The 24,287-nt window shown below is 44.0% G+C and overlaps 1 protein-coding gene across 2 annotated transcripts in view; it reads right to left on the bottom strand.

Moving 5' to 3' along the window:
- Nucleotides 1-24,287, bottom strand: part of vmp1 (vacuole membrane protein 1) — a 70,431-nt gene that overhangs the window by 39,783 nt on the left and 6,361 nt on the right. For both annotated transcript variants that reach the window (XM_088615787.1, XM_088615789.1), the window contains exons 2-6: nucleotides 19,685-19,796; nucleotides 18,821-18,956; nucleotides 17,002-17,092; nucleotides 16,294-16,404; nucleotides 3,827-3,994 (exon numbers count right to left, since the gene is read on the bottom strand). In XM_088615787.1, coding sequence (XP_088471913.1) covers nucleotides 3,827-3,994; nucleotides 16,294-16,404; nucleotides 17,002-17,092; nucleotides 18,821-18,956; nucleotides 19,685-19,766 — 588 coding nt within the window. In that variant the 5' untranslated portion in view covers nucleotides 19,767-19,796. The remainder of the gene's footprint in view (nucleotides 1-3,826; nucleotides 3,995-16,293; nucleotides 16,405-17,001; nucleotides 17,093-18,820; nucleotides 18,957-19,684; nucleotides 19,797-24,287) is intronic.

Raw genomic sequence — 24,287 nt, 5'->3', positions numbered from 1 at the left:
GAGTAAATAAAAAATTGTGTTCGTCCACAGCTCCTGAGTGGCCCAACCAGTAAAGGCGTTCCCTCAGAAAGCAAGTCGAGACCTAAAAATCCGCACATCGTCAGATCGAGCCAGGCCAACGCCATTGGCCAACTGTGACTGGGGTTTTCCAAGTGGCACTGATTAGCTGGCTGAGTGCACAGCAGGCTGGGTACATAACAACATCCCCTGCGCATTGCCTGGTGTCTGTGACCTTGCAGTGCCCTCCTGTCAGAGCTCAACCTCCCTTAGGTCACAGTGGTGTCTGCAGTGTGCAACGTCAGTGCTGCCGGGCAGCGTGAAGCCCTGCTTCTCTTGAGCCGTAGCAGGGGTCGCAGAGGTGAGCCAAGGTGGTCAGCCACTGCAAATTAGGAAGGTACGTGGAGGAAGGTGGGTGGCATGGCGGCGCAGTGGTTTGCAGTGGTGCTTCACCGCGCTGGGGCCCCAGGTTCAACTCCAGGCTGGCCTCTGGGAAAACTGGTCCTGGTGCGAGTGCGTGTGTGCCTATGTGTGTCCTGTGAAGGACTGCTGCCCAGCCCAGGGAATATCCAGCCTTGCGCCCTCTGCTTGCCTCCTGCCTCTCCCCTGAGATCCCAAACTGGATGAAGCATTTAGAAAACAGATGGATAAAGGAAGATCCCAAGTTCATACATAAATATTCAAAAAGGGAAACAGAATTGTGGACTACAGTTTGGACATCCCTTCGAGAATACCATGTTTGGCATTATTTTATGTGAGCCCTTTATCATTTCTAAGTGACTTAATGGTGCATTATTTTTAATTACACTTCTTTTTTAAAAAGAGGCTGAAGCAAAAGATCAGAAATCAAGTAACTTTCTTGTGCATCACACGTTGAAAATAGACATACAGGAAAAAATTTAAAATCTCCTGCATTTTTCACTATGTGGCTTAACCAATGCCCCAAAACTTTGAATATAAAGGAAGCTGACTAGACAAGGGCACAGGCAGATCTGGGAGACTAAAACTAATGTCAAAATTAGTACAGTATGTAAATGATCATAACCCGAAAAAGACCTAGCTCTCGAGACAAATGGTTACAAAATGACAGTTTAATCTAGAAAATGTAATGAAATAATTCAACTGTGAAACACACTTAGAGCTAAGCAAAGCTTATTCACCATCAACAACATTGTGATCAACATTCAGAGTATTTAAACACACAAAAAGCCTAAAAACAGATAAAACACAGATGAAGATGAAGGTGCAAATTCTTACGTTTTATAAAACAAAATACAGCTTCTTCCTGTGATTTATTTCAAAAGCAACCAAAAACAAACACCATTAAACAATGCATTGTTGCTAAATGCTGTAAGGGTGCGTTTTAGGCACGAAAAGTGGGGGAAACATAATCTCAACTTCCACTTCTCCATCATCACTCAGAGCTTTGATGAAACCCGGCAATTTGCTCATAAAGCAGTTGTGGTCTTAATCTTGAGGGCAGCTGTTCCATTCATTAGCAGGGGGGTGGAGGGGATTTCAAACGCACAACCACCTGCCCTCTGTACTCAAATAGCTGTTTCTTCCTATGAGGGTTGACTGGGTGCCACATTCACACTCTGCCCCCGACAGATGAGAGCATCTCTCTGCAGGACCCTTCGGGCTGAAGGGCTGCCAAGTTTCGCCAGGCGCTTAAAGAAATCCGGAGGAAAAAAAAAATAGGTGTGAAATGTGGTCTTTTGGTCTTCCTCGCAGTCTCATAATTAGGAAAAAAGCCGCCTGAAATTGTTTACAACATGATATCTGCGGCTTCCCTAACGTGCCCAACCCACCCCTTTGTGAGACTGGCAAGGTGTGCCAAGGCAATATGTTCGTGTCTAATGGGAGCTCCAGCTTGGCACAGACAGGCTGCTGCTTGGCACTTTCTCACTGCCCAGCTCGGGAAGACGAGGTGTCGATTTGCCTTGGCTAGCCCCTACTGCAGTACCGGCGGGCCTTGAGGAACACCTGCTAGCTATCGGCAGAGACCTCTGAGCAATGCTCACCTGCTGCGTTGGCATGTGAAGTATATATAGTACGAGAAAACGGGTGGGAAATGGGGATAAAACATATGACACTGGACACAGAATGCGATGAATTCTGAGAAGGGAACACTCCTCAGTAACTTTGCGAACAAGAGTCTGGGTAATGTCACAAGAATCAAGAAGCCCTAGCTGAGGAACTCAATTGTAATTATTTGTACAGGACACTGTCCAACAAAAAGACGATAAAACAGGCAAACAGAACTCCTTCGTGGCCTGGCCAATTTTCCACATATGAATCGCATTAAGTAAGCATGTGCCTTTCTCCCTCTCAGTAACAGTTCCTCAGAGAGTATCGGAGAAGGGCCAACTCTAGGGACACTCCAATACAGGTGCAGAGCAAGGAGAAAGGGGTTTCCATCCTGCACGCAGATATTGTAAAATATTGCATCATCCACAGCAGGGAGCGACATGTTGGTACCTGGTATTGTTAAATCCACAGACTAACGAACACTACCAGCATTTCCTGTGTACTCTGTTTACTTGCATTCACTTGAAAGTGGGTGTCGGTTTGCTTATGCACATGAACATCAGTACGGTACTGAGTCAGCCCACAGCGTGACCTTTATAACTCCAGCACCGCTTTCCCATTAACAGTAATTTCAAGAGAATTTTGCAAATTTTGAGATAAAACAAAAAAGACTTCTCCTTTCCCAAACAAAAAGGAAGGTCACAAGACTGAACTACCTCCTTTGCAAAGAACTTTATTGGAAGTCAGTGACCCAGAGCTAACAAATACACTACAGCTCTTTCTTAGTAGTACGTGGAAATGCATGATTCTTCTGGTAACAGGGCTGCTGCATCCATACATATACGCGAGATACATAACATATAAGCATATACTGCCATTTTATGGCTCACTAATTTACAGGGGAGCAGTAATGGGTTAAAATAATCTCCTGACTTAAAGTGATATCCCTGGGCCAGTTTCATTATGCAAGATGTTGCCATGGTGTGCAAGTAAATACAGTATAATTTGTTTTCCAGCCTTCGAAGAACAAGCTCGCAAAAAGCAACAAAGAGCTTTTGTTTACACCATTCAATATCTATTGGAAATAATGCCAATTGCGTATGGATATGTGACACATGGGTTTAGAATAACCTTTTGCGAAATGCGACTTGATTGTTACACCTTCAAAAAAAAAAATCGCTTACACCACGTCTAACAGTGTGCAATTATCTCAGCCTTGCTAGACTACAAAAAGGGTGAACTAATAAGCCGTTTAAAAGAGGGTCTCAGGTCCATCAGCTGCACCATCTTGGGTAAAAAATAAAGCACAAGCAGTTCACTTAGGTGTTAAGAAAAAAAATCATTAAAAAAGGGTTTGTGTCACTATATCAGGAGGCACTGCAATGCACATGGCCAGCCCAGTACAAGACTACAGCTTGTCCCAGGCATATTCCTGGGTGTTTCTCGAAAAGAGTACGGGTATTTACCCTGGGGTCCCAGCCAAATTTTCCCCTGACTTTCACCAATCATGGCCCCCCTAATAATCCCCATCTCTGAACTGGCTTCATGACTCTGCTCTCCTCCCCACCAAGAGCTGGTGTGTGGGGTGTGTACTGGCGCACTTTGGCTGCCATCGCATCATCCAGGTGGGCCTGCACATTGGTGGTGGTGGTGGAGGGGATCCCCATTACCTGTACAGCGCTTTGAGTGGAGTGTCCAGAAAAGCGCCATGTAAGGAATAATCATTTAAGAAGACACTAGCAATGAGGTGCCGCTGTCAGGATGGGACATCCCGCAAACTGCTGCATCAGGCCCTTACCCACATGCAGGCCTCCAGTCGGACCTTCGAGATGATCGTCCAGAGAGAGATGGTCCCTTCCGCCCCCTCCTCATCGGGGCAGATGATCTTGTCGGGATACGGGGGCTCAGGGAAATTGATGGAGCCGCACTCGTAAGCCGCCAGGGTGACTGAAGCTATATGCGGGCCCTGAAAACAAAGCAGTTTTATACGGATCAGTTCATTGTTATATTTATAAGAAACACCACGCGTCAGTGAGAAATAACATATATACTTGCACACATAAAATTGCGTGCGTGTGTGTGTGTGTATATAGCACAAACCACAGAGGCACTGCATGAAAGCCATTTTTCAGATAACAGCATGCTTATGATAACTTCACTGTGGTAAAAAAAAAAAATCAACATATGGTAAACATGAAAGAAAGAGATTAAACTCTGGAGGTGTGTCCTTCCGCAACGTGTTGACAAAATGCTGAATTGGGCTGCAAATCAAACTTGCAAGTTCAGATAAAATTGGTCTGGAAACGCAGCTCGGGTTTCTGCAATGGCAGGAGGTGGTGCAGCTTCCCCTTGGTGACTGTCTGCACAGATCTTCTTAGAAGACTATTTTAAATTTAGGAAACATTTTCAGAATTATTGGAAAGGAGTACGAGTCACATTGTTAAAAAAAGGCTAAAGTGCTTGCTGTCGTTTCTAAACTACTGTATTGATCAACCACTATTGAAGTTACTCTTCACATGTGTTTAAATAAGGAGAATCTGCCAGTGAAGTTGAAGAAAAGTATGCAAAACTTTGTCTTAATAATACCACCTAGCCTCTGCAGTTGAAGAGAACTTAACTATACATTTACAGAACCGAGAATAACACCTGCTTTCTGTAACTCTCCCAGAGTATCAGATACAGTGCTGTATGCATTCACTGTAGTCACCCAAATTTTTTTGTTGTCCGTCCTGAGAAGGTGTGGGTTTTGTGATCACAATAAAGCCTTAGGCTGCCATTAAGGTTTCCCCATCCCAAGCTCCTCCTAGCTGTGAGCACTTTAGTTTAATTACTTTTCAAAAAGGACTACAAGTCTGGCCAGGGTTCTGCACAATTAGGGAAAGGAAGCTCTTAATTAGCCGCCTTGTACAGCTTTTGAGGTGTACTTATTAACAATCCCAGCCCTCTAATGGAAACGCAAGTAACAAATCTTCGCTTTGACGTGTACAGATTATGAGCGTCATGCCTATGAAACACTTTCCACCAACAAGCAAGTTAAGGCTTTTACCCTCGCAAAGTAAAAGATGAATAAGCAACTGTCTTAAGTGCTTTCAGGTGTGTCCTATCACAACCAAAACGGGGGGAAAAAAAAAATCAACATAATATTTGTCTTTCATATTCTCCATGGTACTAGCAGGTGCACAGGCAAGGTTAAAACGACTTTCCTTTGTTCGTGGACTCAAAAGTTTGGAAGTTTTTCATTTTTCATTTGCTTAACTTCAAAAACAAATAGGCGGATATGCACTTTGAAGTGCAGCAAGTTCGGCAAATCTGGCTCCAGGAATGTCTTCAGCACGCCAGTCCCAACACGCTCGCGAGCACCAAGGATGAGCCCTTCAGAATTCCAAAGCCGAGCCACATTCCAGACCACACAGCTCAGGCGGCATCCCAGCGCGACTCCCAGCCCCTCGCAGAGGGCACTGCGCACACCCAGCACGGCAACACAGACCGCTTTTGTTTAGGCTAAAAACATGAAATGAAATCTACAGAAAGGGGTGCTTGGAAATGCAAAGGTTTGAATGGATCGCAAAGCCTCCACCGGGTGAAGACGTTCATTACTGCACTCTGGAAGCACAAAAGCTTCATTGCTGGGGGTGCTGCTGAGCTCCGACAGAAGAGGCGCTCACTCGGAGCGCAGGGTTATGGCCTGGACACGGCTGGCTGGGCCTTGGCTCATGTCCCTGAGCAGCTGACTGGGACTCCTCAAGCAGTGCCACCAGGGTGTGGTGGACGTTAGCCAGCAAGAACTCAGATCTCCTGTGACCTGTTAGGTGCCGGCAGGCTTGCATGATGTCGGCGCGGGATGCTGGGCTCCTCCAATCGGTGCTAACTCTCCTGCAAGCGCACGCAACGCTCCCTACGTGTGAAGAGGATGAATGGCTTCCACAGCGGTCCACAGGGTGGAGCACATCTTTCTTCCCAAGAATCCCACTGTACATGAGCATACGGCAAATAAACTCCTCTCGCTCTTCTCTCTGGGCAGTACAGGAGCTGTAGCTGCCCGTCAAGTCTTAGAAAGCAACAGACCACTGGATAAGTACGTCATTAAAAAAAGTGAAAGTGCAAATCCAATTAAAAAAAAACATCTTAGCAGGTATATAAAGGGAATCTCTCATCACCTGTTCAAAACCCTCAGAGGTCTTGACAAAGTCAAGACGATGGACATCTCCCTAATCAAAACTCAACACTGAAACAAAAAAAAAAAACAGCACAAGTGGAAACTACAGGGGAAAACATTTAAAACTCAGAACAGAATGACTTTATTCTCACAAACAAAAAGCCTGGAACAGAGTGCTTAGCCATGTTGTTGAGACTGACACGATCTCATCCAAACGTTAGCTGGGGGAAGACAATGTGATCAATAAGCTACGAGCAACCAATGAGCTAGATTAGTCAAATCTTCTCCTCGCCTGTAACAAAATAAATGTTTTTTAATGAAACAAGGCTAACAAGGGTCAAATCCTAGATTAATCTAAACATAAGGCCACTTCAGGTTTTATTACTAATGCTTAGGTACTTACTCCACCCGTAAATCTTAACGGTTGTAGTAATCTGACAAAGCTCTTGCGCTGGTCTCCCAATTAACTGGCAATAATTGGTGGGATTTAATCAAGACTTAAATAATGTGTAGGACCACATCAGAAAAGGGTAAAAAGGTTTACAGGTTCACTTTGGAGATCTAGCTGTACTCGGAGGCATTAGCATTTATCTCATAGTTCAGCCTGTGCAGATGGAATGTTCACATGGAACAGTGCAGCTTCTTGTCATGGTGCAAAGAATCATGGGTCATTCTTAATATGTGTCTGCTGTACACTGATTACTATATTAATGTTACAACAGTATAATTTTACTGTATAAGAGTTATAAAGCTCTAATGAGCAGCCCATTTTAAATGTCTTTGTTGTTAGGAAATCAGAAACCACAACAGTCTCAGCAATGCGTATCAACTTAATGTTGAAAATGTTCTGCATTTTTGGAGTTATCACAACATCAGTTGTCAGAATAGCAACCCGAATGATGCACAAATTAGTCAGCTCGCTTTGAAGCTTATTTCCTAAAACACACCTAGAATTTGAACACTATGTAGGTGTGCACAAGGATCTAGCCCTAAAGCATGTGCCTGGATGGTCCTAATTGCATGCTGCAACATTCTCTGCATTCCAAAGTTTAGAAGCTGTGCTGTTTATCTGTAACCACTTTCATCAACGTGACAGTCAAGTAATAAGCGGGTGTCGACACTGATATGTGGATTCCGTCACAAAAGGGTTCAACCACAGCAAATGGCACTCTGGGTTCGGCACCAGGGCAACCAATATTGTAGATCAGCACCTAGTAAAGCAGAAAGATTTTAAGGTTGATACCACCCCAGATTTTTATTTTGTCATACTGCTAATCAGAAGACATCCTAGCATGTTGTGGGAAAAAAAAAATAACACCAGTCCAAGACTGTTGCAAAGGCTAACATAACGGGAAGTCTCTCCAGGGATGTAATCAAAAAAAAGGAAGCTGAAGCATGAAAAGAGTTCATTTCTATAAGATCCCCTTCATGCATTACGAGGAACTTGGCAAAAATGAAAAATACTTAGATGTAAAATCACTGAATGTATGAGGTCTTCCTAGCATGCTAATATCGGTGCATCAAGCCCACAGACGTCTTGGCCTTCCCTGTTGGTACTCATACCTAGCCTTAACAGGAGAGCAAACTTAAGCACCACTTGAAATGCCTTTAGTGTTATAGAATACCTTACATTCCAGCTCTTCTTTATTAGTAAGCCTGTAGCAGGGCCACCCCTGTCCCTCATGATGCAGTCCATAATGATCTCATTAAATCCTAAAGAACTGACTACATGGAATTCTATTGATGGCTTACAGCTGAATCATGACACGAGTTCAAGGACAGTGCATTAATAGGTTGGCTATAAAGTGAAATGCTGCTGCTGCTTTTTAGCTCTTTAAGAAGCAAAAGAGGCACTAAATCCGCATTATACAGCTAATGACCCAGAAAATCACAACCCCAACCTGTCCCCCCAAAAAACAATGCCTTTCTCTGTGGGAGGAGTACAGTTCTGTGTCTGAAAGGAATTAGAAATACTTCTTGACTGAGAACATGGCATCAGACCTCCTGCAAGTTGAGGAATGTCCACAACTTTTTACCAGTTTAGTCATTCTGGGGGGTGAGGCGTAAGTAAGCATTTCCACAAGGGGAAATGTTTAACCTCCCTGTCGTTCGTGGTGGAAAATCAGTGAATTATGTCAGCAGCTGTAAACCCCATAAACCAATATAATTCCACTTTGACAATAGCTGTCTGGATTCATATATTTGTCTGAAGTTTTATCAATTATATAATGGAAATTAAAAATAGCTTGCATTTTTTGTGGTAGCCCACAAAATCTGCCCTGAAACACTAAAACACACACAGAAAAGTGATCAGCAACACTGTTTATTCTTGGGATGCTCAGTAGTACGCCATGCTTTCCCAAGACGTGGAAACGATGGCACGTCCGTCTTCGTTAGATGCGTTTTCCACTGCCCAGAAGGCACAAGAATGAAAGAATCCTTGTAACCCCCAAAAAAAAGCACAAAAGGAAACTTGACATCATTCGTTTGGTCTTGGCAACCCGTTTAAAAGTCACTTTCATCCATCTGTTTTTATTTCATCTCAGATGAAGAAACTCTCATATCTGTTCCCAAGAGTGCGGGAGAGAGAATTCTTAAAAACCTTGCAGAAGTCTGATCACGCTAGACAAACATGTATCAGGTTCAAGACCTACAAACAGCTGTTAAGTTTTTCCTCAGCATCACGCTGCTGATGAAGAAAGATATAGACCTTCTCTCAGCATTAACAGGTGGTAGGGTTCGATATTTTTATTGTCATTTACATTTCACCTATCTGCCAAGATTTGACCCTACAGCAAGGAGAGAACATAAGAATATACAAAGAAAACTAGAGAAGGACATTTGACCTATTTGCTCTTTTGGTAGCTAAGTAGCTCCATCCCTCAATTAAAAAGGTCCCCAGGTACCAGCTAGCTTGATCTAAACCCTTTGTGTACAATCATGCCGAATCGGAAAAATCCAATAGGATTGATTTGATCAGTGCCTTCGAGGAAGTGGAGGACTGACAAAAGACACTCTAGTTATCATCATAGTTATAATGACAGGCTTACTTGTGCTGTTCTTATCAAGAGATGGAGATTAAAAAGTAACCCAGTTGTAGAAAAAGTTGGAGGCAAGGTCTTCGAGTACTATCTTGAATCTTAGCGAGGTCTCTCCTCTGTTCTAAGAGGCTAAACAAAACTTCTTACAATTATCATAATCCTGTGTTATCTAGAGTTTCCTCTAAGAATTGAACACCTAGCTGTTACAAGTGCTGTACAGAGTGCTTTCCACTTAGTAGTAGTAGTCCTAACTCCAGGGCAAGCAAATGGCTAACCTGCAAATGTCAAATAGGATGCAAAAAAACAGAGAAACGTTTACATTATATTTTTCAGTGTGCCTGTCATTTTTTCGGACAACAGCATGTTTTGCAATGCAAGCATACGAGCAATTCAAGTCTAAAATCTTTTACTGTCCTTAAAAATGTCTGTCTCTGTTACTTCTGTTAGTTCTTCATACCTTATGTTTCTCAATTTAAGAAAGAGAAATTTTCATATTCTCTTTACAACCCCCCAAACATCTTTTGGTTATCACTGTCATTACAGCTCTGTGTTTGCTTATGCAGGAACAGTTAGAGATAAGCAAACTGAAAAGCCCGAATGAACTGCCAGTTATTACCTCAATTTGTCCAAAAATGGATATTGTATACCTTCATAGCCACCCCCTGTAATGACCACAATGCTTTTGTGCATTATAATGTTTTCCTTGCCTTCTGGTAAATGCTACAGGTCCCAAGTTAATACATCAACAAACTAACAGACACGTTAAACAATCCAGGTTAATGTTTTTATTATTACTATTATATCGAGCTCTGACATTGCCATGAAACAGAACAAAATAGGGGGGGGGAATGATATTGCAGGGAGACCTGTAATAGGTTTCTAAAATCCTAATAGCCTATAGTCACTGGTTTATGTTTAAAGTTTCATGTGAGATGCTTTCTGATTGAGAAAGTAACAAAATAAGAAATTAAACTGTAGGCATATAACTAAAAATTGAATTTCCTTGCAAAGCATAACATTTAAAAGGCTAAAAACCACGACTTATACATCCGTCTGGCCTTTAAGGAGCGCAGCGCCCGCAGCAGGAGAAAACCCAGCGGCAGCCCAGAGGCGAACCGCGGGGCTTGTGCCCCTGACACAGGGGGATTGCTCGTGGTCAGAACTCACACTTGCCCCTGCACAGAAAAGCACAGCACGGGAATCTCCTGCGACCGCTGCCTCCAAACTCTCGTTTCTGCAGCCCTGACAAAGCCCGACACAGAAATCCGACCACGGAGCCCTTCGAAAACCTAAATTCTGCCGAGACTCTTCAGAAGCCGTTTTTTTTTTTTTCTTCACAGGGCAGCCCCGGGTCACCCTTTTCTACCTGGCCTGTCTAGGCACTGGGGGAGTGCGAGGCTGCGAGGCTAGGGCCTGACGAATCGCTGGCGAGTCATACGGGAGAGGGCTCTGTTGCCTCAGCGCTCTTCCAGGGGCCGGCAGGAACCTGCGGTCAGACGGTGGAATGTGATTCGCATGGGGGGTAAGCTCCATGATTTATAAACGCAGTGACACACAATTAGGTCATGTTGGCGCCGGTCTAGATTTTCAATCTTTAAAAGGAGGCATTGCAAGTATTGGGTGAGGGGGCGGGTGAGGGTGTGATCACCAAAACTGATGAGGGGGACAGTTTGATTGCAATTAAGCGTGCATCCGCAGCTCGCCCGAGATTCAGATTCTGGTTTTGAAGCTCACGGAGTGGTCCTGTTTAACTCTGCCCAGTCTCGTCTGCTTCCATTGGCTCTGCTCACTGAACACTGTTAACAGTGGTCTACCAGTAAGAACATATTAAGACAAGGTCCTTTTCAGGCTGGGTCTAGTAGGAAACATCTGGATGAAGCTGGGAGAAGTTTTAATGCGCAACTGAAGCTAAATTACCCCCAATTTGAATTATAACAGAGGTGGTTTTTAATTAGGAGTGTCAATTCACTACAAGACTGGTACGTCGCTGCGGTTTTCTTGGTGTATTCTAGCAATGTAATTTTCAAAATGTGACCTACTCTACAAGGAAGCACAAACTTGTGAAAAAATGAGCAAACTGCTCTAGCATTCAGCTTATTATTTTCAGCCACCCAGACTACACAATTTGTTCAGTCGAGAATGTATACTGCCCAAGATTTTGCACTTGTACAGGAAATGTATGCTTTTAAAAAACAATAAAATCTCTATGATTGGAAAGTTCATATACAAGGTGAAAGATGTTTGTGGAATGCCATCACATGAACAAGTATATGAATGAAGGTATTTGTAGTCACAGGTCTGCACAGTAACCTTGGTCAGAAAACCAGGATATTTGGTTACCAGTTGTTTCCACTGTGGCTTGGTGTCAAAGAACAACTTTCCGAAGAACTGCTGAAAGTCAACGGTCCTTAACACCGACAGAAACAGTGGCTCTTATAGATACTGAACATCTTCCACTAGCTTAAAACGCAAAGGAACCAAAAATGGTGTTTGTGAAGATTCATTTTTTTCCCTATACCTGGAACTGCTTTGCTGATCTTCAAATGAGAGCTGGAGAACTGTACATAAGAGGCACGCCATGCGTTGAAAAAATCAAAAAAATCTTCTGTAAAACCGGCAAAGTAAAAAGGGTCAAAAAAGGATCTCACCCCCCCCAGCCACCACCACCACCACAAAAGAAAACAGGTAGTTCATTGTTGAGTTTGCATTTCAGAGTTCAAAACCCAGCTGCAACCCGTAAGTTTAATCCGTGTGCCAGCGCTAATTTGAGGAAACGCAGGGGTTCCACACAGAGTGAAGTTCTACCTTTTATCTACCACACCAACACCTGTTTCAATTCTGTCATTCTAACTTAGCCCACACATACCTGCCTCACACTATCTTTTTCTCAACCGCTTAGATGTGGTTTCAGACAGGTAAGGAAAAAAGGTTAGTCATCACTCTGTCAGTTAAAAATCTATTCATCAGCTCTCCTCAGAAAACGCAAGACAAAGGCAGAGTGTAAGAGCACTCTTTGTTTCAGGGAACCGAATGGTCAGCTGTACCTCACATGAGTGGTGAGTCAGTGTGCAGATAGCCACTAAAACCTCAGACCCTGACAGCTCCTGGATCTCATCATGGTCTCAGATCAGGCTTTCCTTACACGACGGAAAGATACAATGGCAGCCACAGAAATGTCTCAGATGACCCAAAGCATGACAAGTCAGATATGAGAATAAAAAAACAGGGTGATTCAAATGTGAATCTCTTATCAGAGCTCACGTAGCTTTACAGGAAGTATAAGAGGTCACAATTTGCATTTGTTCACAGACATTCGCCGAATTCAGACAGAAATTAAACCTTTCTTTAAATAGAAGAGGAGCGTCTGCGCTACACAGTTCTCTGGAACCTGATCTGGAGCGGCGGTGTTGTAGCTGATAAGCATGCCACACTGGCCATAAGCAAAAGAAGAGCTAGTCATTCATATCAGGAGTGAAATTCAAGTTTGCGAGTTCAAAGTTTTACGGACGATGAAGCTGTAGATGTAGTTTTATGCAATCCTTAAAGATTTCCATGCAATTCTAACACCATGAAAACAAACAGCAGATTGCTGGAACAGAGCATGTATTCATCCTGTTACTTTTAAAGGCGCCTCAGATTCGTGATCAGGGAAAACAGAAATAAAAAAGCATTTCAGGATGTGTGCTTTCTCAAAAACAATGCATTCTCTGGCTGGACTAAATATCTTTACGTCTTCTATGGTTTAATTGGTTATCATTTTCACTATTATTAACTAGATTGGAAATCGTAGCACATCCTTTGCACTGTACAGTACCTTGAAATGGTTAACAGAAAAAATGGTCTAGAAATGTAATCGACTCCTACAGCAAAATAATTCCAAATTTCGTTAAGTACGTTTAATGCATTTTAGAAAGAGATTTTAAAAACATTTGACGGCATGATAGGTAATTGTGCGATCGGCAATATTACCAATATTTAGTATATTGTACATTAAAATTCTTTATTTAGTTGAATAAAATGGAACTCAATCACACGTACTGTTATGAAAGTATCCATTATAAAGTACTTTTTTAAAAATCAACTTTGCCTCGTCACACTTTAGTGCAATGACCATCCCTCCCTCCTGCTTCTTTCTCTGATAGCTCTAACAATCTGTGTTTATTATCCTAATTCACGAGCTTCTGCTGCACAGAGTCATGCAGCCAGACTTTGTTGTCTTGCTTTCCCAACTCAGTTGGTGTCAGAAAGGAACCGCAAAAAGGCCCGATCAGCCAGGCCACCTCACCACAAAGCCTCCCGCCCTGACACAGCCTGCTGCCCAAACAGGAGTTTATCATCAAAATACGGAACCAGCACCACTCCTGATAGCCAGACCTAAATAAAACCTCATGCGTCTCCTTCGTCTTCGCTGCTGTCTGAAACGGGAATGCTGAGTCATGTCTAGGAACCCCCTGGGAACATTTCAGTCATAACAGTCTCGAAAGCAATCAGATAAACCTTTATTTTCTTCCCTTTTTTTTTTTTACAACCCATGTTTGCAATTTATTTCTAATTATTTTTGTTTTGATCTGCAGCTGGACGTGCAGCTGTGAGGATCCCACTTTTCCCCGATGCCAAACCGGGCTGAAAAATGCTGAGTACTAAGATCAACAGGATTTCCATTATACTGCTCAAAGAAACAACAACAGAGGGTAAAAAAGACCAGCACACAACTGGCACCAGATGACTGTGCCTCAAGTCAAAAGGTGACTTACTATATAGGAAAACTGACATTAACCTACATACAAGCACTCTTCGTCACACAGAGAGTTCATTAGAATTCAGCGAAAATGAACAGATTTGGATTTAAAACGGGCTTCTTAAGCAGCCAGACCAAACAAAAAAAAAAGAGCTGACTAGAAGCATTCCGACACATTCTAATTCTTTCACAATTTGCCACAATTAAATGTCCGACCTGAGAAAAACTCATTTTTAGAACTTAATAATGCTTTTAGACCATGCATCCTGCTGACAAGCCCAACAAAAGAGAATTAGGAAAGGTGTTAAATAGCAGCAGTAAGTTAGATTAAAGCAGATGGATGTGTACACTTGAAACAAACACAGGGCTCAGTGTGAATGTGTACAAATTGTCGAGTGTTTAAAAATCATGGTTCACACATTGTAAGAAGGGGGGTGGGGGCTTTAGGCATGACAGTTCCTACGCTCCAATTATCAAATTGTCCAGTACAATGTTACAAGCCCCTAATATTTGCCAAAATGAAAGCTGTTTCATCGCTCATAACAGGAGAAAAAAAGTCAGTCTGCAAAAGCAGAGGGGAAACCTAGTTCAATTCTCATGTGAACCTAAATTCCTCTTTTCTATTTCAGTAATTAAAGACAGAGTCTCCGTTTTGTGCAAAGCAGAAAAAAAAGTATTCAGTGCAGAAGAGTCCAATGTACAGTCTGTGTCCTTGAGGCAGTGCGGAGGGCTCCACATTTGTCTTTAAATAGGACACGGCTGAATGCTGATGTTTCATAGATGAAGAACAGCAGGACAAAAATCTGTACATTAAGAATCCAGGATCGCAGCTCAACCCAGACTGAAGTATTTCAGAAATGTATGCGCAAGCCGTCAATTTGATCAAAAGACAATTCACTTGGCATAAATGATGGGTGCTCTGATCCAAGTGGCAGACAAGCCTCAATGGAGTTTTGATTGGACAACACCAAGAAGGAAAAGCAGTCAAGGGAGAGTTTAAAAAGTTGACTGATGCCACCTAGCGTCTGCTTAAGTACTATGCATATTACACTCTGAATTTCATATTTTCAGGAGAAAGCACAGCGGACTTCATCTGGAGGGAGATTCTTATTTAAAAGGTATACTTAAAATATAACTCCTCCTGCATCTTCCTTTTGAGGGGTTACGTATGTTCTAACTGGGGAGGAAAAAGGCTGATTCATCACATGTGCTGCAAGTCTCACAAGCTCTTCCTGCTTCTTCTGAGGAACTCTCATTGATAGCACGGTGTCCCATGCCGAGTCAGAGCGCAAATCGCTCTTCAGAAGGCACTGAATCACCTACCATTACACTTATTCCGACTTGGCATATAGACTTAGTTTCCCCTGCTTAAAATAAAAAAAGACACACTGGGGATTTCTGCTCTTCTAATGATTATTTTTTTCATTACACCCCTCTGACATCATGCCCCCACACCCAGTTGGGAAGGAAAACTCAACATCTATCCAAGAGATGTCAAAGAACTCAAATAAGTTTAATGGAAGACCATGTTAAGCTTCAAATTTTCTCAAACTATCGGCGAAAACAGTTCAGAGTAGCTCGGAAACGGACACTAATCAGTACTCAAGCAGAAAGACACAAACGTTCTACATGCTGGTATGAGCACACACTCGCACAGTGTTCTGGAAGGCGGTTAGGTGAATCCCCAGGTTGCTAGTTTGCATGTAGACGGGGGATTCCCAACTAGAGCCCTGCAAGTGTGATTGATAACCACAGCGCTCCCCGAATGTAGGTGTCTTCTACACGAGCACCACCAGAGGGCGCTGTGCTCCAATTTATTTTCACAACTCGGCGTCGTTCGCATGATTAATAACAAATAATTTGTACTGAACTCCAAATACTCCGTAGTGAACATCAAAGTTAAAGCTTATCGCTTCTGAAATAAAACTGCAAAATCACTGCAGTCTGGTTACTCACTCTGGCTGGAAGAAACTCTATACACCACCCATCTCCAGCCTGCACCTCACAGGTGACTTTTTTTTACATAGGGTTTCATCGTCTCGGCGACCAGAGAAAATAACAGCTACCGTAGAGGAAACGGTATCCCCGATCCGGCCTTTCACACCAGCGCCGCCTGCTGGGTGCTAACAAAACAACGCAGGATCCAAAAGCTCCACTCGTTCAGGAAAAAAAGGCTACCAGGACTAGCTAAACTGAAGGAAACGAAGTTTTAAGATTCAGAAAACATGTTGATCAAAATTGCCCACGGTGCGCAGATTAAAACTGGATCAGTACTGCTTTGGGGACCCAGACTGTGAGTCAGAGGTAAAAGGTGAAAATGCATTTCTTACCAGGTACAGCAGGAAGGTGTGTAGGCCTGTTCCTAGGCCTACAGAAGACAGAATACCCAAGCCTACCCAGTAGGCACACCATAGGAACTTCTTCTCCATGTACTGCACATACTGAGCCACAGGACAAAAACAGGAAAGAGAACATGGAGAATCAGAATCCAGATCAGACCTGTGGAATGAAGATCCGTAACAAAGGCCAGGCTTATTGACGGCACTGGCGCCATTCTTCCCAGGACCTCCCAGCTGCGTGCTATGCTAGACCGAGTGCTCATCAGAGTAGCTGGCAGGCTGCGTGGCACTGAGGGCAGCACCCGAGTTACAGCAGCAGGAAAACACACTCGGTGTCCCACGTGCTGGCAAACTCCGAGCACTTCGCTCGTCCTCATGAACTCGCGTTTCCTCGGGCAGACGGCCCCTCAATGTTCGGTATTCATGGCTCAGATTAAGAATTGCTCATATGTTCCTGCGTTCTCCTACCACAAGGAACCCACCAAGCATTAATTACTTTCTGACATAACCCCCGCCCTGGAAAAAAAACGAATTAAAAAATATTTTTTGTGTCAACGATGACTAATCTTCTTTCGGTGCTGAGATGTCGGCATATTAACAAGATGTGGGAAAAAAAACAGGATTTAAGAAGAGCCTAGTTGTGCTGGGTTGTTCATTTTTGTCTTTTGCGCACAAGTATAGAGACTGCTGCTCTCTCACCTTCTGATGTGTCCCTTCGATGGAATAAGCCATAGAGAAGAATGTAAACAGCACCAGCACCGTTAAAACCATCCCACTCCTCTGCCACAGTCTGTAACAAAGAACAAACAGAAACTCAGTGAGCTGTTTCTCAGCTGGGCAAGTCAGGGCAAGAGTTCAAGACCATGTCAAGAGTCTGTGAGCCCTGGTAGTCTGCCCAAGACCTCATCATGACCTGGCAGGACTACATTAGCAGCTGGGGAAATGTTTTTTTTAATAAACACCCTCAAAATTTAAAACCATAACTAGCCTCAAAACACAATGTAAATCTGGCTCTGCACCAGCTGGGAGCCCCTTTATCGACAAGGATAAAGACTGAATATAGTGCCAACCTTTACGATTATACCCTACACCTGCTAACTTCTCACATGATGTTCCACATATAAATTGGGCTGTAACTAGCACAAGGTAAGGTGAAAAAAATAAACACTGCATTGCTAAGTTGAAAGGGAGAATTGTTCGTCGGATGACACTGCTTCGGGAAAAACTGGAAAACCTTCTCTAATACACTCAGACTGAGACCTTTACCCCGAGGAGTTCTGCAGCAGGGGAAGTTCAGGGCAGAAAAGGCCAAGCCAGCTCTGCCTGTCAAGCTGCGAGGTGTTGTGAGTTGCAGGTGGAAAGGCAAAGGTCAGCCAAGCTGGTGTGCTCTCCCAGTTGGCTTGCATCATCACTATCGGTGCCGACTCAGACTCTAAGGACTCTGGACTTGCCTTCCTCCACGTTTACTGAACTCTGATCACAAATAAACCAATCAGTCCAAATGAGAAAATCAGGTGCTGGCTCTACCTTCAAAGCAGATGGGCGATTAAAAACCCAGGGCTTCCAAAGGGGACTGAGGTGTGCTGAATATTATATGTGTTTAAACCAAGGATCAAGTTAAATGGAGACCAAATTAGGTTTTGCGCACTTAATTTATGAATATATTTGCCACAGACTTAATTTGAAAACAAATGAAGCACATTAAGGCTGGCATGGTGGAGTAGTAGTTAGAACTGCTACTTCACAGCGCTGGGGCCCTGGGTTCAATTCCTGACCTTGGGTGCTGTCTGCGTGGAGTTTGTATATTCTCCCTGTGTTCATGTGGGTTTCCTCTGACAATCCCCAAAACATACACGAAAGTTAATCGGCTTCTTAGAAAATTGACCCTAGGTGTGGGTGTGAGTTTGCGTCTGTGCTTCTGCCCTGGAATGGACTGGCGTCTCGTCCAGGCTGTAAACCGCCTTGCACCCGCTGCTTGCTGGGATAGGCGCAGGCTCCCCCACGGTCTTGAATTGTATAAAGCAGTTATGAATTGGGTGGATGGAGTGAGCAGATAAGCCTAGGCGGAACAGAACCAGAGGTCTCCTCTGGTTTTGGAGAAAAGGCTGAAGGCTCTCGGGGAAAGCTCGCAGCCAAGTCTAGGTTACGCTATATGATCACGGGTTCAAGTCTGGCTCATGTCACTAGCTGACTACAGTGATCAGGACTCCCAGGTGGTGACAGGCCAGTATCCGAGCGCCGTCAAGGGATGAGGGCAATGAGTCAGGCAGGGATTTCTCCGAGACACGGCCCCCCTGCAGTCACCCGGGAGATTGTGGTGCTGTAGACGAGGGACACACCTCTGCTTCGGTATGGGTCTGTGTCACCCATGTCACGTTTAAAGACCAACCAAGCTCATACCCGAGAGCCGCGATATAAAAATCGCCTGTTCCAAATCAGGTGAGGGTAACAAAACTGACTGGAGCTTACAAAACAAAGACGGAAGCAGACCCAAAGACAGCATCTGCAGCCTCCTTACCTTAACGTCCACTCCTTCAAGTCTATCAGGGCTTCCAGGAAAAAATACTGCAGGGTAACGATGGGCCGTCGCCACAGCACGAGCGTGATCCTCTCCTCTTTATCGCGCTGCTTGCGCTCGCTGAGGGAACAGGGGTCTGAGCACAGGGACGGGAGAGAAACATCACACGTCAAGAAACGCGTCAGGACATCGCAGTCAACTGGGAGGCGACCGGAGCTGAATTTCTAAGCTTCACTCTGCCTTTATGTCATTCAGAGTTACTGTTGGAGTCAAAGTAGGCTGCGAACTGTAAAAACAGGCTGCAAAATATCATGTTATGAAATTTAAAGGCCACACATGATGTATGTCACTGCTACACTGTCATACTTCAAAGAACACAGAGAGCGTATATGCTTGTAGGATACTGACAACCCAACCCACCTCGCCATCAGGGATTTTCATGCCATGGGCTGAAATAATTCAGAATTAAATGATTCAGTCTTCCTCTTTCTCCAGCATGGCACTTCATTAACTGCGACAGATTTGCTCACATTTCAAGACATAAAAAGGGACCTGTTTCTTGACAAGCTGATTTCCACTACACTTGTGCAGCTGATACAGAAATACTGCTTCTGTTTGATAGCATCTTGCCTGTTTGCCACTTCCTTTGGTTTTTGACAGTTTTGGTCTAAATGTAATTAGTATGTGCAAAACGTATTGTGTTTTGTGTTTCTTTCTTTCTTTTTATTGCATGTGCTATATTTAATTTGGAGCCTGCAAAACTCAACAAAAACCTGAATTTCAGAATAAGGTTGGAGGGGGGAGCTTGCACACTTTGGAGGTGGGAAATGAACTTTGCCTACTCTTTTTTTTTGGAGGGCATACCTGCAAAGCTTCCATTCTGCTGCTCCTTTGTGGTTCCTACACGCCGCTGTGGTAGTTCGCAGTCTGCTCCATTCTCTGCCATCTCATTGAGTAGTAAGGCGATCAAGGGGATCTGAAAGAATCACAGACGCTGGGAGGTGAACACGGCTACGGTCCAGGAAAACCGGAAAGTCTAGGTCACTGGCAAGGGCTGATCTCCGACCCAGCGCATAATCAAATCAATACACCCCCCCTGCTTGGATACAAACTAGCATCATCCACCTTCATGCTTAACATCTATCCATTTTCTATACTGCTTCCAATTCAGGGCTGCCGATCGTGGCAAGCAATGGGCACAAGGCCAGGTACCCTCTGGAAGAGAATCCAGTCCTGCTCAGGGAAAGATACACAGATATGCACATACACACCTAGTGTAAATTGTCCCAGAAACCAAACCATGCTAGTGTCAAACATCTAACCAAACTAGTATTCTCATGAAAAAGTGGCATTTAAAGGATTATCTCCCAGAGACTTAAGATGAAGACATTTTCAACATTTGTGTATATATGTGGTTCCTTTGTTATCTTCTTCAACCTTGCTTTCATGAAATACCAGTACTGCTGGAAACTGAAGGTGCTGAAATGTAAACGACTTGATCTGCAGCACAGTGCCAGGTGCCCTATGCCAGTGGAGAAGGTATGATTTTAAAGTAATTTCTCTCCCCCTAAACCCCATCTGCTTCTGAAATATTTTTTGTTGTCGGATGATATGACCGTAAAATCTTCTCAGGCATGCATCTTGTGTCCTGCCAGGGCCTGTGATATTAGTCAGAGTCATTGAAATGACACTGTCATACTCTAACGATGTTGTAGCAGCTCTGCTTAACGATGCTAAACAAACGCCTGCATTATCTTGTTTGTACTCTCACATTTCCGCCTGTGTAGAGATATTCATATCCCCAAGATATCTCAGCCTGCTGGCATCTGATAAGCTTCAATGTGAAACATGACAAAAAAATATGTCCATAGTACAACTCACATTTTTTTTTTACAAACTCAGTCTTTTTCCACACCTTAAAATAACTTTCCTTCCCCTCACAGACTTTTGAAGTCAATGTAAACGGTATTGCAAGACATTTTAAAGGAAAAGCAGATCTTGACCCACGGTAAATCAGGCAGCCAGCTAATAAAACATTCTGAGTTTATTACACAAATAACAGTAATGTGACAAATTGGCTTTCCTTCCAGACATAAAAGCCCAAGTCATAGTTATACTCAGTCATTTCACAGAAAGGGTCGGCACAAATGAATAATAGAGATCGCTATTCTTTCTCACTTGTTGGACTTTATATGCTCCACTTTTAATTAGAAAAATAAACGTAATATCCTGGACGTGACAAACACAACTAAGCTATTCAGGACTGGAAATAACTTCTCTCCCAGCAAGCCGCCTACGATACTTGACATTCAGAGCAACCATACAGAAGAGCTGTGTTCTGGTCCTCCTCAGAACTTAGTCTCCTAAAGCAGGTGCTTTAGGATCACTGGATCAAGAGACAAAGTCTCCTGTCCCCACTCATTTGAAACAGATCAACACAGACCGATGCTCAATTCCAGCATGCACCTCCAACCCAGTACATGGCCAGCAGCCATATCACCCTGCAACTCACAACTGGCAACCCACTGAAGCTCAGCAGGTGTGAGCCTGGTCAGTACCTGGATGTGAGACCTCCTGGGAAAAACTAAGGTTGCTGCTGGAAGAGGTGTTAGTGGGGCCAGCAGGGGGCGCTCACCCTGCGGTCCATGTGGGTCCTAATGCCCCAGTATAGTGACGGGGACACTATACTGTAAACAGGCGCCGTCCTTCGGATGAGACATAAAACCGAGGTCCTGACTCTCTGTGGTAATTAAAAATCCCAGGGTGCTTCTCAAAAAGACTAGGGGTGTAACCCCGGTGTCCTGGCCAAATTTCCCATTGGCTCTTACCGATCATGGCCTCCTAATAATCCCCCTCTGTGAATTGGCTTCATTACTCTGCTCTCCTCCCCACTGATAGCTGATGTGTGGGGAGCGTTCTGGCGCACTATGGCTGCCGTCGCATCATCCAGGTGGGGTACACACTGGTGGTGGTGGAGGGGATCCCCATTACCTGTAAAGTGCTTTGAGTGGAGTGTCCAGAAAAGCGCTATATAAGTGTAAGCAATTAATTATTATTATTATTATTATTATTATTATTATTAACCCAAAGGTGACATAACTGGAGATTTGACTGCACTGGGAACCATCAGTTATCTCAGACACACTCGCTACTCCCTCCATGTCAAACTGTTAACCAACGCCAGCCTGGAGACCGCGTCAAGAGAGACAAGAAGACTGGGCAGACTCGGCAGCAAACGGGCACATGACTGAAGTCCCCCTCAGGCCCTGTTGAAGCTTTGAGCTCCAAGGGGCGGCGCAGCAGAGTTCACGGCGACTGGGGGACTGGACCACCTCAGGGGTGCCTGGGGAAATCGCTGGAGCAGCAGTCCTGACTCTGCAGGCTGGTACTTGGGAACTCCCAGGCACAGTCTGTCAAGCCCCAGCCCAGACTGGAACTGACCAGAGATGGTCTACAGCCTGGGCTGCGACTGAGCCACTAAGGATCCCTCAACTGTGTCAATTTAATGACACAGCCTTGCAGATAAAAGTAATAATAATAATAATTTTAGGAAAAATATTTAAAAGTGGCTCCTCAGAGTGCTTTACAGCAAAAAAAAAAAAGAAATACACTATGACAGGAGAGAGTACAATTACATGGTTACAATGAGGGTTTGGAATACAGTAGGAAAGCAAAGGAGCAGACACAAAGCCAGTCAAATAAAGACTCTCCGATAACCTTAGGGATAGAATTCCAGCGCTCTGAGGCACAGCAAGAGAAAGCCCTGCCACTCAAGAGTGTAGAGAGACAGCAATTAATACGACAGAATCACATGGTGTTACCCTACCATAGTCTAGGAGTATGTCTGCATTTTAAGAAGGTAATGGCTTAATTTAAGTCATAATGGTCTAGTTCCAGATACCTAGTTACAAGGCTCTTTCTGAATTTTACACAGAGAATTAAAACATTTGGAACTGAACAATGTTAGGAAAGAGTGTGGTCACAGAGTGCTGAAAAAATGGCATTCAGGAGAGAACAGGATGGGTGTGGGTATTGGGTAAGCCATTGAGCTCATAACCAGTGGGGTGGTTCTTGCTCCAGTCCCTGTGCAGACTGGGCTGTTGTAGCTTGAGTGAGGTAGTTTGCCCCAGATGCTCCAGTCCACCCAGCTGTCTATGTGGGGGCCAGCATTGCTGGGGGGGTGATCACCATGATGGACTGGTGTCCCATCCAGTAGGTCCTGTGCTCTCTAGCCAGCTTAACACTACAGGAATCCAGGTGACTTCTTGGCTGCTCTTTTTTGTTAATGTGGAAGTCAGATGCCACCTCTCTCATCTCACATATCTCACAGATGTCTAGTGAGGATCCTGAGACCTCTGACCAACACTATGTCTGGTAAATTATGCAGTGCAGTCAGCTTACAGGATGGTCAACAAGCAAATGCTGGTGGCCAGCTTGTTAATCATGCCCCAGGTGCAGTTACTGGGAAAGACATTGTAGTTATAGTGCCCGTAGGGTCTCTTACGAAACCCCTCGATGATGAACATACACTCTACAAAAACACAAACACAAGTTTTGGCTAAAAAACAAAACTGACACCTCTGGTTTTCGTGACATTGTGTACAGCTGGAATCATTTCCTCGTTCGCAGCTGCTTCAATAAAAGACATCTCAAACCGATACAGCACTGCAGATTTATACCTTAAAGTTACGCAACCTCCAGCTAGCCGCTGCAGTAGAGTATTTTGAATTTGCCCTACATGCAAAGGAAATGTCTGTGGCGCAGTGTGCAGCATGCTCTCATTTTCTCTCCTTCATTTTGTTTTTTTGTTTTTTGAGTTTAATCACTACATTTTAATTATTTATTTTGGACTTTTTCCTTCTCTAATTGGTATTTCTTTTAAGAGTGTCAGACCTCTGACCCGGGCCAAGGATTTAACCATTTCTATTCTGGAATCTTTCCCCAAACCTTTGAATATGCAAGGATATGCATCCTTTTGACATGCCAATATTTAGTTACAAGTTGCTTTGTTCAACTTCCCTTGTTTTAAAAGGAACCATTCTAGAACATCCTGACCAGGAAGCAAAGGACGCAAGTGATCACATTACGCCTGTCCTGGAGTCCCTGTCCTGGCTTCCTATCAGGTTCCGTGTTCGCCTACAAGGCTCTTAATGGCTTGACATCTCAGTAATATCTTCCTACTCCCCAACTCGCAACCTTCGTTTGTCCGACTCTGGTCTCCGGTTCATCCCCCAAGCCCATCTATACTCTATGGGTGACAGGACTGTCCAAAGCTCCAAAGCTCTGGATTCCAAGGATATCAGAGTCACCTTCCCTGAGCCCTTTCAAATCAAGTCTTTAGACCTGTATGATAACTCAGTGCAGATTAGTGGTTAAGGCACTAAGGTACCACAGGCTCAAGGATTCAAGACACAGTTCAGACACCACTGTTCACGCTGTGGACCACCTGTGTAGATGAGTACCAGTA

This window comes from Lepisosteus platostomus, chromosome 22 (genome assembly GCF_059453375.1).
Source record: "Lepisosteus platostomus isolate fLepPlt1 chromosome 22, fLepPlt1.hap1, whole genome shotgun sequence".
Taxonomy (NCBI): domain Eukaryota; kingdom Metazoa; phylum Chordata; class Actinopteri; order Semionotiformes; family Lepisosteidae; genus Lepisosteus; species Lepisosteus platostomus.
Note: the sequence above shows the minus strand (reverse complement) of the source record. Positions and strands in the feature narration are given on the sequence as shown.